Source organism: Nilaparvata lugens, chromosome 4 (assembly GCF_014356525.2).
Source record: "Nilaparvata lugens isolate BPH chromosome 4, ASM1435652v1, whole genome shotgun sequence".
In the NCBI taxonomy this organism is placed as follows: domain Eukaryota; kingdom Metazoa; phylum Arthropoda; class Insecta; order Hemiptera; family Delphacidae; genus Nilaparvata; species Nilaparvata lugens.
In genome coordinates this window covers 10,098,324-10,115,373 of record NC_052507.1, presented here as the reverse complement: position 1 = coordinate 10,115,373, position 17,050 = coordinate 10,098,324, and the positions used below count along the sequence as shown (strand labels likewise).

General features: G+C 34.8%; 1 protein-coding gene across 1 annotated transcript in view; it reads left to right on the top strand.

The window, feature by feature from the left end:
- LOC111049456 (FK506-binding protein-like) overlaps positions 1-15,697 on the top strand; it is a 122,722-nt gene extending 107,025 nt beyond the window's left edge. The window contains exons 9-11 of the mRNA XM_039426610.1: positions 2,626-2,772; positions 6,293-6,508; positions 11,133-15,697. Of these exons, the coding sequence (XP_039282544.1) occupies positions 2,626-2,772; positions 6,293-6,508; positions 11,133-11,354 (585 nt within the window). The 3' untranslated portion in view covers positions 11,355-15,697. The remainder of the gene's footprint in view (positions 1-2,625; positions 2,773-6,292; positions 6,509-11,132) is intronic.
- The last annotated feature ends 1,353 nt before the right edge of the window (positions 15,698-17,050 follow it).

Genomic DNA, 17,050 nt, shown 5'->3' with positions numbered 1-17,050 from the left:
AAACTAGAAAATTGAACACAAAATAAAATGAAGAGAAAATAGTGTAAAGATTCAGTTATTTTGAATTATTTAGGAATGTTTCACTTCGTCAAGGAAAAACGTGTTATAGAAATGAGAAAATGAAGATTCATTTAGCTGCAACTATTGACTGCGACTGTACGCCCCGTTTTGGAAAGCCAATTTTCTGACTCCAGCTGTTTAAAGTCTAGAACTTAGCTGAATCCCGAGCTCGGAAACCGGTCCTAAATGAAAATATCACAAACATTTTTTATTCAGTTCCTGTAAAGCTTTTTATTTTTATTTTTTGTAAAGATTCTTTGTATTCTGTTTTTGGCAAATGAATAAATTCAAATTACATTAGGTACATGAAAATATCAAGAGGGTTAGGACCAGTTTCCGAGCTCGGGATTTAGTCAAGCTCTACACTTTAAACAGCTGGAGTCAGAAAATTGGCTTTCTGAAACGGGGCATAGGCGCAGCTTTTATGATAATCTTTATTTTCTCATTTCTATAATTGGAAACGCTTTTCCTTGACGGAACGAAACATTCCTAAATAATTAAAAATAGCTGAACTTTTACATAATTTTTCTTTATTTAATTTTGTGTTCAATTTTCTAGTTTTTTTTTTGACATTAAATTTAAACGTGACCTGCGACCACGCCCCGTTTGTGAAAGCCAGTTTTCTGACTAGCTGTTTAAAGTCTAGAACTTAGCTAAATAATTGAGGACTGAAAATTTTGTGAAGTGAACAACAGAACTACAAGACGTATTTCGGACTATGTGTAACCGTATCTGAATTTGAGAGAGGAATAGCACAAGGTTACCTTATTTTTTCTCTCCCTATCATGTACTTATTGTATGAATGAATAAATCAATAAAGTATCAATCAATCAGTCCAGAACTTAGCTGAATCCCAAGCTCGGAAACCAGCCCTAAATGAAAATATCACAAAAATTTTCATTCAGTTTCTGTAAAGCTTTTTATTTTTGAAAAGCTTTTTTGTATACTGTTTTTGGCAAATGAATAAATTCAAATTACATTACGTACATGAAAATATCACATCTTGAAGAGATTCAAGTCTTGAACAGCTTAAAGAGGCATCTACATTTTTCAAGTTTACTTAAATTCAAGTTATGTTCAAAATGGATATATTTTGCAAACTGGACTGATTAACTTGAAATATTGTATAATGATTTTTAATTCAACGAGGATGGTTATAGGCCTCTTTTGAATTCTTCAAGATCTCATTAGGTCAGGTTTTTAATAAGACCCTTGTGGAGTACGGGCACAGTATACATACAGTATGGAAACTTGGCTAGTACCCTGGCGCAAAAATTCGCCATCTTTTTAGGAAGTTCCGCATTGTAATAGTATTGATGGGAGGTTCGGATCAATTTACTGATCCGGATCAATTGATCTCGTTCACTGCCGCGAGCCAATCAGAAGACCAGGATTGGAACTTTCTAAGGTCACGTGACGTGTCTAGTATTTGTGCCATGTAATAATAATAATAATAATTTCTCTGATTGCCAATGAATTGCTACCAGAGGAGTTTATTGACAAAACATATACATAGTTGTTATATTATACGTACAAAATTGCTAATACTAAACTTAGTTCTAATTATGATACCCCACTATAGTAATATGTGTCGGGGTGATCGTAATATTCTTCTCTAAAACTTGTATAAAAATGTAATTGGTAATTTTAGTTAAAGGTTTGTTAGTTATTAAAGGTAGAATAAAAAGAAGACAGTAGTTTATATCCTATTTACAATGAGCTCATCGGTCTGGTAAATGCCAGTATCATTTAACCAATTCCGTACTGCTCTTTTAAATCTATTTATATTTATTTCGTCCTTTGCGATCTGCGGGATTTTATTGTAAATTCTAGGATCTAAATATTGTACAGATCTCTTACCAAAAGCTGTGTTTATTCTGGGAACGAGAAGAAAATTCAGATATCTAATTCTGGTGTTGTGGCTATGGAAAATTAAATCGGTAAAAAGCATTAGTTGGATAGGCATTTGATTGCCAGTTTCCATTCTGTACCTATTCTGTGGTATGGGTTATCTGCTGTAGTGAGGTCCACGTTATAATAGCAGGGTTTGATTGGCAATGATACTTATTGCTATCCTTGTCTATCATTCAACAAAGCGGATAGCGCTATCTCCTTCTTGCTTTGCTCTGTTGCCAGATCATCTTTCAACAATGTAGAATTAATAATTGATTAAATAAATATTTCATCTTAATTATGAAAATTCATTATAAAATTATTGAAAAATATGATTTTTTGCTTAATAAAATATAATTGATTATTCTAAACGAGAATGAACAGTTAGTATTACATCAATAAGTCTGTATCAGCTACCGTATATAGAAGGCATAGACAAGACAGAGGATCGGCAACGTTTTCCCCCCATCTTTCTCCACTGCCATTATAACGTGGACCTCACTATATTATTGTATAATCCTCTTTTGGACTAATTTACAATCAAAATTCGGGAATGGAATAGTAAAGGCTATAATCCTGTTTTTCCGTTTCCAATCATTTTTGATTATGTGTTTTATCATTGTGGAATAAATAATAATATGATTTGTGACTTGGATGAATGTTGTTGAACAGGTATTGCAGCTTATGGACAAGGGTGAGGTGAGCAAGGTGACTGTAAAGCTGGACACGATTGACTGTTCGGCGTGTGCCTACGTCACACTTGTCGATTTCACACCTTCACAGTCCACCTACGCATGGAGCAAAGAGAAGAAAATGGAGGTAAGCTCAATTCATGGCCATCTATTGGTTATGGCTCAACTCATGGTTATTAGATTGTAGGTTGAACAATCATCGGCTTTATTGAACAAATTTTATTTATTCAAGTTTACAATATTTACAATCAATTTCAATTTAAATTTATTCACAACACACAAAAATACAATGAGAAAATGCAATATACAACAAAACAATAGTAGTAACAATGATATTAACACATTAAAGACAATATTGCTAAAATGATGTGTGCTGGAAGAAAGAGGGGGGAAATACCTTGCCAACTAGTGCTAGTATGCAATGGGTCTTGCAAGACCTGGCAATACATTGTCATTTGTGATAAACAATCAATCAATCAATAAACTATGGTTTCCCATGTAATAGCCAGGTAAGGTAAAACTGAAAGGAAAGGGTGTGTGATTGATTGATTGATTGAGTACTTTATTCATGTAGATTACAACAATATATACTGGCTTATACACTCATATACAATAGATTACAATACAGAATAATTATAGATGAATTTACTTGATATTGACTAAGAAAATAATTATTGAACTGAATATGATATGAAAAAAGCAATTTGGAATAACTATAGATAATATTGTTATGCATCTACATAAATTGGCGGAGCTTTGGGACATATCAATGTCCATTCTTCGGAAAGAATATTAAAAATATCCTCCCCACTAACTCTATCAAAAAATAGATAGGAGGATGAACAATCATCGGCTTTATTGAACAAAAGAACAAATTATGTTTATTCAAATTTACAATCACAAGCAATAGAATAGAATTCTATTAGTCATTCAATATTTACAAAAAATACATTGACTTCGTCAAAATACATCCTTTTTAAATCACTATTATTCATTAGTCAGTCTTAAAAATACAAACATAAAATTAACAATTCATGTAAAACATAGATCACAAGTTACTCATTATATCATAAGAGAAATGGTACCCAGTTTATTGAAAAGAAATCATTTACCGTGAACAAACATTCATTAACTAATACATATTTTATTTTTTAATTGAGTGAATGCTAGTAATTTGTCTGGTGTGCGGTTATATAATTTTATTGACATGAAGTGCCAGTTTCTCTGAGATTTGGAATGGCTGGCTATATTGTGGAATTCACCCCTTCACAGTCCACCTACGCCTGGAGCAAAGAGAAGAAAATGGAGGTAAGCTCAATTCATGGCCATCTATTGGTTATGGCTCAACTCTTGCTTATTATATATAGTGAGGTCCACGTTATTATGGCAGTGTACGATTAGCAATGTTATTACTATCCTTGTCTATCATTCAACAAAGCGGACAGCGCTATCTCTTTCTCGCTTTGCTCTGTTGCCAGATCGTCTTTTAACAATGTAGAATTAATAATTATTCTAAAATAATTTTGTTATCAAATCGGATCTTGATCTTTCTAAATTCAAAATTGATTGTTTCAAGTGTTTGTATTTTGTTTCAATGTGGAAATTAGTGAAGAATATTGAAAAGTCGCACATAACCTTTATTTGGACAATTTATTCTATGAAATTGGGATGAAAAGAAGTTTTGGAGTGTAGTTTGTTTCTTTGTCCTTAAGTTGATTATAAATAAAATATTTCATCTTAATTATTATAAAAATTCATTATGAAATTATTGAAAAATATAATTTCTTGCTTAATATAATTGATTATTTTAAACGAGAAAGAACTGTTAATATTACATCAATAAACCTAAAGTTTAATCTTTAAACCTAATCTTTAAGTTTTCTTTTGCCGACGTGTAGCACAAAGTTGTCAATTTACTTTCAGTTGTATTCTGTATATATTTTTGTGCAATAAACGATTTGATTTGATTTGAAACCTGTATCAGCTACCGTCTATAGAAGGCATTGACAAGACAGAGGATCGGCAACGTTGTTCTCCTATTTTTCTCCACTGCCATTATAACGTGGACCTCACTATAGGAGGTTGGAAATCATCGGCTAATGGCACTACCATAGAATGAGGATAGAGAAATAGAAAGATTAACTCCATGTAAAGAGGTGATGCCAGAATATTTTGAACTGATAAAACACAGATTTATTTTTTCACGAAACTGCAATCCTGTGTAAAAGTTTAATGAATGTGGATGATATAAAAATAAATCTGTGTTTTTGCAATCATGGAAAAATTCCACAATATCAATTCTCATTCATCAAATTTTATCAAGAATTTTGAACCATTGCAAGCGTTGAACTACGCTATCTGTTGATTACTCTATGGAACATCGTGTTCTCGAGTTTGAAAGTTCGAGTTTTTAAACGGCGAGGCTCTAGTGTCTCACGGCTTGAAGTGGAAGAAGTATGTGGATGACTGGCTTGTAGTAACGGTCAATTCTGGCCGAACCAAAGAGAGATCCAATAGTATCTAAGTTTTCTCTATGGTACTACAATGACACGTGACGTTATCATTACACCGACTACAACGGCCATTGTAATGTGATAAGCTATAAAAAGCTGATGAGTGTTCAACCTTCTATATGTATTCACCTTCGGTTCTTTCACAGCTTATATAGGTTATTTTTTTTAATTTCATTGATTTGTCCACTATTCTATAATATAATGAAGGAAAGAATTGGAATATACACGTACGGGATGCGAAATTCACGAATGACGCATCATCACGTCTGAACTATTCGACAGATTAACTTGAAATTTTGTATATTGATTCTTAATTTACCGAGGATGATTATAGGCCTTTTCTATTCCTAGTCTACAATACTACTTTACTATTGTAAAATATTGCAGTATTTTACTACATATAGGTCGATTTCAAATTCAAGGTAAGATTTCAGTGCAAGGTAAGTGTATGTCATTATTCAATTTTTGTCAAGTAGAAGACTAAAGCCTTCACATACATCCGTTGCACTTACGTCTAGTTAAACGGTGCCATCAGCTTTTTCATTGGTGTTGTTAGATTAGGTCACTCAATCATGGTTAAACTAAATAGACATGTGCGCTTGCAGTGCAACCTGAATAATATAATATACATTATTTAGAACTAGCAAGTAACCCGTGCTCCGCAAGGATTTAACTAAAAACTTGACCTACTGAAATCTTGAAGAATATAAAATTAATTTAATAGACGTAAGAGCAAGCAGTTTAATAGATGTAAGAGCAAGCGAGCATGAAGGCCGGTTTCCGAGCTATAGAAATGAGAAAATAAAAAACTGCGACTACTGTTAAAAAAACCTGAGATTACACCCAGTTTTGGAAAGCTAGTTTTCTTACTCCAGCTGTTTAAAGTCTGTCTAGAACTTAGCCAAATCCCAAACTCGGAAACCGCCCCTTTGTGCCGGTTGCACAAAAATCCGGTTAAATTGTAACCGTGATTAATTTCACGATAACCAATGAAAGAAGTCTTCTTTTCGAAAAAGCTTTCTCTGATTGTCTCTCGTGAAATTAATCACGATCGAAATTTAACCGGCTTTGTGCAACCCGGCCTTAGTATTTTACTTACTGTATATCATTTTAAAGTTTTAAAAATTGTGTTAGGTGGCCAGACGCTACAAGGAGCGCGGCTGTGAGCTGTTCAAAGCGGGACGCATTCTGGACGCGTATCTGCGCTTTGGCCGCGCCGTGAAGCTGCTGATCACTCTGGGCACAGATAACGAGACGGTCAGGCCACTCTATGTCACGCTCTGCAACAACATGGCCTGGTGTCAGCTGGCTCGCTCGCAGCTCGAACATGCGCTCACACTCTGCAACAAGGTACGCGACTCCATTGTATAGTAGTTTATGCAACGCTTTCATATTAAGAGTTTTCAAAGCACTCGTAAGATGTTTGAGACACTCGCTCGTGTCTCAACTTACATCTAAAGGTGCTTACAGATATGTGCGCCTCGAACACGCTCCGCACTGGCTCCGATCATGAAAGTTACGCCAGATGTTACGCAAGGGAGCGCTAGAGGTTCGAAGGATGATCGCGCGCTTGTCGTATGGTTGACTTCGCTACAACCTAATCTCAAAAATCAAATAAAATTTTATTGTCTTACAAAAAATATTCACAAATGAATACAGATTACAAAAAGTAATATTTTAGAATAAGAAGTACAATTTTTTAACATAATAATATACTAATTCGGCGAAACCAGCAAAACCACAGTTTGAGTGCTGGTGACGAGTACCAAAACAGAAAACGATACTATTACTTCCAATAGAAAAACTTTGATTCAACAAGGTAAGCTTAACTATAATATTCATTTATTCATTTATACGTTGATACAATAACAAATCATATAAATATGATTGGGAAGGAACAACAGGCTTGGCCCAAAACCAACCATTCATATTATAAGTATACAATTCAATCAAGGTAAAAGTAGGGAAAACACAAATATATAAATACTGTATGTAAGTTTGATGGCAATACTAGAGAAAAAAATCAAATTGTGTTGTGAATTAGGTGAAAAACATTTGTTGATTTAATCCAATTAATATTTTTTTTCTTGATTTAGTGATGCTATCTAAAATTAAATTTTCGGGTAACAGGTCAATCAATTTATTTACTACATAGGGGAACTGTCTACGGCATACTATTAGGTCTGTCCTGGAAACACGGTAATTTGATGGCGATCTGAAATTGTAAGCTGGAAAGTATGGAGTAAAAGTATTTTTGGATCTATTGATATAAAGTATTAAATGTTTTATATAGAGTTGTCTCACTGTCAGAACCGGGAATTCTGTATAAAGTAAGTGACTGGGATATCGTCTCGGCCTTTGGAGAGCAGCTTTTAGTATGTGCCTCTGAATCACACCTATTTTATTGAAATAAGGCCTACAGATGATATTTATTATTATCATATGATTTCAATACACTAGTTACCAGAACGTTAATAACAGTTTAATCTTGAATTTATTAAAAATAAAGATGGTTGGTTGATATGAAGAGTATTATTTATTCAATATTTAACACCCCCCCCCAACCCTTATACCATACTGAAATATGGATTGGGCATAAGCTGAATAGACCATCATCAATAACTTTAAATCTCCAACACTGCTCAATCTGTAGAATTTGTGAACAATATATTTCATTTTTTCACACATATTATCAATATGTGCATTCCACTTCAGATGTTGATCTATTAAAACACCTAGATATTTAACTTCTCTCACGTTTGTCAGTGATTGACATATACAGTCCCTAACAACAAAATCTGAGTCTGACTGACTACTCCTTTCAGCACATTCAAACGAATGAATTTTAATTCCACCATTTAACATTTCCGCAGGGATGGAGTTTATTGTAGGCGAGAAAGTCATATATACGCTTTTTCTTGTATTTAAAGTGAACGTGTGCAGATCAAGCCATGACTTAACTGCTGTGAGACCTGATTCTGTTAGAAGTTTTATTTCTTTCCACGTAGAACCGGAAAAAACTAGAGCTGTATCATCAGCAAAAGAGATGGAATAACACATGTGAAACGTTCAATCCAGCTGATCGGGTGACAAAACTAAAGAAAATATTCTGACCAGGGAATTGCTGGGTAGCATAATAATACATCATGTTCATTAATTATGTTTATATAATAAATTTATGATAATTATAATGTTTGTTGCATTTATGTTGATGTTTTATTAAAAAAAGCTATGTCTGTCAATGTTTTGAAACGTGAAAGGCGTGGTAGGGTGTTTGACTTCTTTCTTCTAAATTCTAATATGCTGGTACCTATTATTAAAAATGTTTTTATAATTTCAAATGATTTAATTCTAATTAATTTTGATAATTTTATATGCTAATACAGAGATCGTAACTGATCCAACAAAAACCTTAACCGCGCATGCGCAACTATTGGTTAGTTCGACCAAGGAACTTGCCAAGCTCGACCTCTGTTACACGGAGGGGGTTTCTCCCCCTTCGATCATCAATCGATCTGCTCGAGTGACGTTCGATTGCGGAGCAGAGCGAAAGTCTGTACGCACCTTAAGGCTCAACTCACACTTAGGCGACTCAGGTTAAGAAGAGATTCGACTCTAGTCGAGAGCTTGTGTTTCCAAATGGTGACACTAAGACCAGTCTCCGCGACTGTCACCATTTGAAAACACATGCTCTCGACTAGAGTCGAGTCTCTTCTCGACCTGAGTCGCGTAAGTGTGAGTTGAGACACGAGCGAGTGTCTTAAACATCTTACGAGTACTTTGAAGACCGAATAAAACCGTACACTATTTTATCTACGACCTCTTAAGCAAGGTATCACATTGCTGACTTGTGAAGTTAGAAGTCAACCAACTAGCCTTTATGGTAAAACGATTGAAATAATATTAGGTGAAAAGCTACTCGGCGAGAGTGAAACCGTAAACTAAAAACTTGACTTACTGGAAAACTTGAAACTTGACGTATTGGAAACATGACAAACTGAATGAAAACTTTACGAATTGAAGTCTTGACAAAATTAATTTTGACTTAGCCCCTACTGAACACTTCTTGACAAACTGAAACTGAACATACTGATAACTTGGCGTACTGTAAACTTGTTGATTTGAAAACTTTTCAAACTGAAACCTGCTGCCAGCATCAGAAACCTTGAAAGTAAATTCGTATGGCTTTTGTTGGTGGGGAGTCCCTTGCGGGAAAGTCTCACCGCCTGAATGTATAATTCAAGCCGTCAATGGGCCTTACGACTGTCATACTTCAGCCAGGACCGACAATTTAACGTGCCCATCCGATAACACGGGAAACCTTGTTTTAATGTTAATGCCGCCAGCATCGGAAACCGTGTTATAATGCTCAAGTCGTTTGATAAAGTTTACTTTTAAATATAGTTTTGAAAATCCATCGCGATAAGGCAGCTGTAATGGGATTGATTTTGATGTTTACATTATACCTAACATGGTCATAGATGAATCTATTTGTATACAGTGCGTCAGAGAAACTAAGGCTCTACTCACACTAACTAGCGCGACACAAATCGCGAAGCAACTTGAAACTCAGTCTCTTGGCGACACCGAATGTGGTTTCAAATGATGATGCGCAGATTATAGTTTTGGATACTCCGAGGCTCAGCTGCTTGGCGACTTGATATGCTAGTCGTCAAGCGACTCAAGTAGCGAGTATTAATAGAATGAGTTTAGGAATTGAAGTGGAGTAGCGTAAACATGAACGAACATACATTCGGAAAAGTAGTGAAATTCCCCATATTATGAGATTGGAAGAATAAGCCGATAATTACAAATTCAAGTAAATCGAACGATTACTGGCAACTATAGTAGTGACAATGGACCATATGAATAAAAGTTGAGCATTTGCTTATACTTCTAAAATATGGAGCATTTGCTTCATTTTCTATGGATAAACGTGAGCAAAACCTTTTGCTCATGCTCATCAAAAAAATAGTTTGAGCATTTGCTCAAAAGTAAAAGCTTATATTCAAAATTGTATGAATAAACTAGAGAATTTGCTCAACTTTTGAAGCAAATGCTTAAAAAAAGGTGAGTCTAGTCTAGAGCAGCTTATCACCTTTTGCTCATAGTAAAATGGCTCAACTAATTCGTATGAGGAAGAGGAAACTATACCAGATACGATCACAACCAATAGTTGAGAACTATAAAACTCTTTTTAGATTCAACCATGATATATATCACCATTATTCCTACAAAAGAATAAATACAAAAGATATAAAGATAGCCATCACAAAATAGGAAATAGGCATTTAAGAAGATGAGAGTGTAGACGATTATAAGAAGCTATTGATATTATAAGAATATGCTGAAGATTATTATAGAGATGACATTTTTCATGCTATTATTTCAAAATTCTAAACTCAACTAACCTAAAACTATTCATAAATAGAAAACAGAGCAGACGACGCAAACACAAGCGGTGCCCCCTACTTGTATATTTAGCGCTTCCGTGAGCTATAAAAACGAAGTGAGGCTACAAAAGCGAATCAGCTGATGAAAAATCTTTAAATTACGTGAGCATTTGCTCCAGAGTTCAGGAGTTTTAGGTAAGAGTATAAGGTAAAGCTTATTCATATAAAAATGAGCAAATGCTTTTGCTTCTACCTTTTGCTCATGAGCAAAACCTTATGCTCCATGCTCTTGCTCATGAGCATTTGCTCTGGTTTTATTCATATGGGCCAACGAGCATGACAAGCGTCTCAAGTCGTAAGGTCCGAGAGACTGGAGTATCTGCAACTCGAGTCATACGATTTGAGTCGTGTCAGTTTGAATATAGCCTAAGAGATTGCCATGTTGTTTTTGACTTACTCTCTGTTAGAAATTCCAATTTTTCATACTTCATAGACTTTTTAGCCATATTTTTAGCTTGAACTAATCAATGATATCGGCTATTTAAATGAAGACGAATATTGATTGATTATTTGTGTTTCAGGTGCTGGAGAAAGAGCCGGACAACGTGAAAGCGCTGATGAGGCGAGCTGAGGCGTTCACGTGGCTGAAAGACACTGAGAACGCAGTCAACGACCTGACAAGGGTGACAGAGCTCGAGCCTCGCAACACGGTGGCTCACGAGCGACTCGTCACCATGAAGAATCGCCTTGCCCTTGAAACCGTCCGCTACAACAACACTATCAAGAAGATGTTCCGGTTTTAGCGGAAACCACACCATGTGAAGAAGAAGTTTGTGTTGTGCTTGGTAAATACTATTGAGGCTCGTATTAGAGTGTCAAGAATTCAACATTGTGGCTCGTCACCATGAAGAATCTCCTCACCCTTGGTACAAAAAAACTATCAAGAAGATGCTCTGATTTTAGCGGATGCAACACCAAGTAAAGAAGAGTTTTATGTTGTGCTAGGTCAATACTATTAAGGCCCGTAGAGTGTCAAGAATCAGGCTCACCCTCACTTCTTCTGTGTGAAGAAGAATTGTGCTAGGTTAAAAATATCAAGGTCGGAAACTAAACCATGTAAAGAAGAATTTTGTGTTGTGCTACGTCAATACTATCAAGACCCGTATTAGAGTGTCGTCAAGAATCACACACTCACTTCTACTGTGTTTAGAAGAATTGTGTGTTGTTCTAGGTCAAAACTTTCAAGGTCGGAAACTACACCATGTGAAGAAGAATTTTATTATTAGGAATATTATTATTCTAATATTATTTCCAATACTATTAAGGCCCTTATTAGAGTCAAGAAACACACACTCAATTCTACTGTGTGAAGATGAATTGTGTGTTGTGTTGGATCAAAACTATTAAGGTCCGTATTAAGGTGCGTACAAATATACACGCCGCGAACATGAGCAATTCACTTTTAATCAGCTGACTATATCTGTATTTTTACAGAAACGGTATAAGATATAGATATAAAAAGCTTGGCATCAGCTGATTAAAAGTGAATTGCTCATGTTCGCAGCGCGTAAATCTGTACGCACCTTTACAGTGTCATGAATCATATTTTTGTGTGATAAATGTTGTTTCATTGGCTAATATATCTATTCCATTAAATTTCATTGGTGTTTTTAATAACTTTCCAAAGCTTTTATCAGAATATAGCTGTTCTTATACTTCTTATTACCGATTCTCGGCCAACAGAATTATCCACCGATTGGCTGAGAATCAGCTGTTAGTGAGTATAAGGGTCAGACCATATAAAGCGTTTTTTCAGGCGTTTTTAGAGTCGGCAGGGCAGGATGCTCTAAGAATGGCTGATTGATTGGCGCCTGAGAAAACGCATAATATGATCTGGCCCTTAGCCAATCAGAGGACAAATTGGTAAGTGTGAAAACGACCTTTGACAAAAGTTGGTCAAAGATACTGTTATATTATATTCATATTTAAAACATGTCAGTGTTGTGAATATATTTCCATTTCAAATTCCAGATACTCTGTGAAAATGTTTGATAGTCTAATATGGGCCAAAGAAGATTTTAGTGGAGTTTTGCTTTTAGTGAAAAACTTGACTTCAATTGAAGAATTCAGTGAATATTGATTGATGTGGGCTGATTACTTTAGGAGTATGCAGCCTACTCCGTTTTTACATTAAAACCTAAAACTAAGACCATATTAACTGTTCGTGTTCCTATTATATTCGTTCTATAAAATTTTGCACTGAAAAATACTATTATAAGGATGCATTGAGATTGGAATAGTAAGGGCTATAAGCCTGGTTTTCCATGTCCAATCATTTTATGATAATGTGTTTTTGCTTGTTTTAATAAATGAATGTATTTTAAAAAGAAACTCGTTTAGACTGAACTCAGGGTACTGATTAAGACTTGAATTACTGTTCATGGAAAGCCAAAACCTAGATTTTTGAAATAAAACCTAGATTTTTAAATAATTATTTGTTTAGAGAAATTCTGTATTGTGCTACAACAATACTATCAAGAATTTTTTCGCTTTTGTTGTTGACGAATTTACTGTTTCAGATTCCATGATTAGGATTGACATTTCTCCTCCAAAAATGATTAATTACTTTCACTACAATGTAGTACAGTACTATTAATGTATTATCAATATTACTGTATTTATCTACTGTATATGTAAAGGAAGGAATTGGCTTCTATATGTACGGGATACGAAATAGTTGTTTGACGAATCATCGTCTGAACTGATTAACTTGAAATTTTGCATTAGGATTCTTCATTTACCAAGAATGGATGTTGGCTTTTTTTATTTCTAGTATACAATACTACTTGGGTACAATACTACAATGTACCAGCACAAAACCATTATGAATATGTTTTGATTTAGGTAGTGAAACCCCCGTTGGAAGAGAATTGTGCATTGATGAGGACTGGCTAAATTATTTCTGATTGCATACTGTCTGGGATGTGTTGTATTTACTATTATATTATAATGTTATATTAATGAATATTGATGTTGTATTTACTATACGATTTCATAAAGTACACTTTGGGCTATACATTTGGAATGAATAATAAGTGTTTGATGTTTCCTTTGTTGAGATTTAAAGTTGTTGTCTAGATTGTAAGATTCTGGTAAATTTTTAAACTGTAAGATGAACGTTCTTCCAACCATTGGTTAAATATATTCAGCTCTAATTATTCTTATTAATTGGATACAGTTATTTCCATTCGTTCATGATTGATGTCTATGTATATTCCACGAATAATAAGTGTTTGATGATTCTGGTAAATTTTTAAACTGTAAGATGAACGTTCTTTCAGCCATTTGTTTAATACGAGGGGTAACAAGAAAGTAAGGTCTCCTATTTTTTTTTTCATAGAAATGACATTTACTTAGTATTATACATCGTTTGAAAGACCATGATCTTGGCTATTTTTCAACATAATCGCCATTTTTTCCAACACCTTCTGCATCCGCGTGATGTACTTTTCTATGCCGGTATCATACCACTTCCAGTCCGCTTTGCGCAGCCAGGTGTTGACCTCTTTTTGAACCTCCACGTCCGACGCAAACTTCTTCCCTCCGAGATGTTTTTTTAGGGCGGGGAATAAGTGGTAGTCACTTGGGGCCAGGTTGGGACTGTAGGCAGGGTGATCAATGATTTTCCTGATTTTTTTCCTGTATTGTATTAAGTGTATTATTTTGTATACATTATTGCATAATAGTATGTTATTATTCAATTGTATTTTTGCCTTGTAAATGGAAAATAAATTTGATTTGATTTGATTAGGTCCAGGGTCGTCTTGGCAGTGTGCAGGCGCGCGTTGTCGTGGTGAAATTTCACTCCATTGGTCAGCATTCCCGGGCGTTTTTCTTAATGGCACGGCAAAGCTTTTCTAATGTCCCACAGTACCTTTCTGCATTGATGGTGGTTCCCTGTGGCATGAAATCGACCAACAATACACTGTCACCATCACCTTGCCGGCCGACAGTGTTGTTATGATTTTTTTCGGTTTTGGAGAGTCGCTGTGACGCCATTGTTTGGACGACTCCTTTTTCTCGGGGGTGTAGTGATGGGCCCATGTTTCATCCCCCGTAACAAAGCCTTCTAAAAATTCTTCTCCTTCCTGTTCAAAACGCCGCAAAACTTTTGTCCGCACATTCCACGTATCTTGTGTTCTTCAGTTAGCTGTCGCGGCACCCACCAGGCAGAAACCTTGTGGTAATGCAACCGTTCTGTAAGAAATTCACGAATTGATTCTCTGCTGCACACTCCTCCAAGCTTTCCTTCCAAGTCCTTAACAGTTTATTCATTTATTTATTCACAATATCACATCGGAAACCCAGTTGCACGGCGATCTCTGAGAATTTCTCTGAGGAAACAATCGCATCCGAAAGCGGCGGCCGGCCACTACTCTCTTCATCGTGAACGTTAGTGCGCCCGGACTTAAACTCGCGGAACCACTTACGCACGTTTTCAATGTTCATACAATTTTCCCCATAAACTGCAACCAATTCACGATGGATTTCAATAGGTGTCGCCTTTTTCGCGCTAAAGAAACGTATCACCGAACGCAATTCGCACTTGGACGCTGACGCGAGGGGTACTTCCGTTGTTGATGGCTGCTCAGCCAAGACTGAGCGGTCGGCGTATACGCGCCCAGCGACAGGGTTGTAGTGGGGGAACCAGGGAACACGGCGGTGTTGCCAGATTTCGCCTAGCGCGGAATTCCGCGAAGTTACAGAGTTGGAGACCTTACTTTCGTGTTACCCCCTCGTATATTCAGCACTTATTGGATACAGTCATTTCCATTCGTTCATGATTGATGTCTATGTATATTCCACGAATAATAAGTGTTTAATAATTCATTTGTTAAGATTCAAAGTTTATATCTAGAGTGTAAGATTCTGGTAATATTTAAACTGTAAGATGAACTGCTCTTTCAACCATTGGTTGAATCTATTCAACTCTAATTATTCTTATTATTTGAATACAGTTATTTCCATTCGTTCTTGATTGATGTCTATGTATATTCCACGAATAATAAGTGTTTGATAATTCATTCATTAAGATTTGAAGTTGTTGAAGATTCTGGTAAATTTTTAAACTAGAAGATGAACTGTTCTTTCAACCATTGGTTGAATATATTCAGCTCTAATTATTCGGATACAGTTATTTCCATTCGTTCATGATTGATGTCTATGTATATTCCATGAATAATACGTGTTTGATATTTGAGATTTAAACGTGTTATCTAGAGTGTAAGATTCTGGTAAATTTTTAAACTATAAGATGAACTGTTCTTTCAACCACTCATTCATTAGTTCAATATATTCAGCTCTAGTTATTTTTATTTGAATACAGTTATTTCAATTCGTTCAAGATTGATGTCAATGTATATTCCATGAATAATAAGTGTTTGATAATTCATTCGTTGAGATTTAAACTTGTTATCATCTAGAGTGTAATATTCAGGTAAATTTTTAAACTACGATGATCTGTTCTTCCAACCATTGGTTTAATATATTCAGCTCTAATTATTTTTATTATTTGAATACAGTTATTTCAATTCGTTCAAGATTGATGTCAATGTATATTCCATTAATAATAAGTGTTTGATAATTTATTGGTTCAGACTTAAACTTCTTATCTACAGTGCAAGATTCTGGTAAATTTTTAAAATGTAAGATGATGTGTTCTTCCAACCATTGGTTTAATATATTCAGCTCTAATTATTTGGATACAGTTATTTCCATTCGTTCATGATTGATGTCTATGTATATTCGACGAATAATAAGTATTTGATAATTCATTCATTAAGATTTGAAGTTGTTGAAGATTCTGGTAAATTTTTAAACTAGAAGATGAACTGTTCTTTCAACCATTGGTTGAATCTATTCAACTCTAATTATTCTTATTATTTGGATATAGTAATTTCCATTCGTTCATGATTGATGTCTATGTATATTCCACGAATAATAAGTGTTTGATAATTCATTCATTAAGATTTGAAGTTGTTGAAGATTCTGGTAAATTTTTAAACTAGAAGTTAAACTGTTCTTTCAACCATTGGTTGAATATATATTCAGCTCTAATTATTCGGATACAGTTATTTCCATTTGTTCATGATTGATGTCTATGTATATTCCATGAATAATAGCCTAAGTGTTTGATATTTGAGATTTAAACGTGTTATCTAGAGTGTAAGATTCTGGTAAATTTTTAAACTATAAGATTAACTGTTCTTTCAACCATTGGTTGAATCTATTCAACTCTAATTATTCTTATTATTTGAATACAGTTATTTCCATTCGTTCTTGATTGATGTCTATGTATATTCCACGAATAATAAGTGTTTGATAATTCATTCATTAAGATTTGAAGTTGTTGAAGATTCTGGTAAATTTTTAAACTATAAGATTAACTGTTCTTTCAAACACTCTTTCATTAGTTCAATATATTCAGCTCTAGTTATTT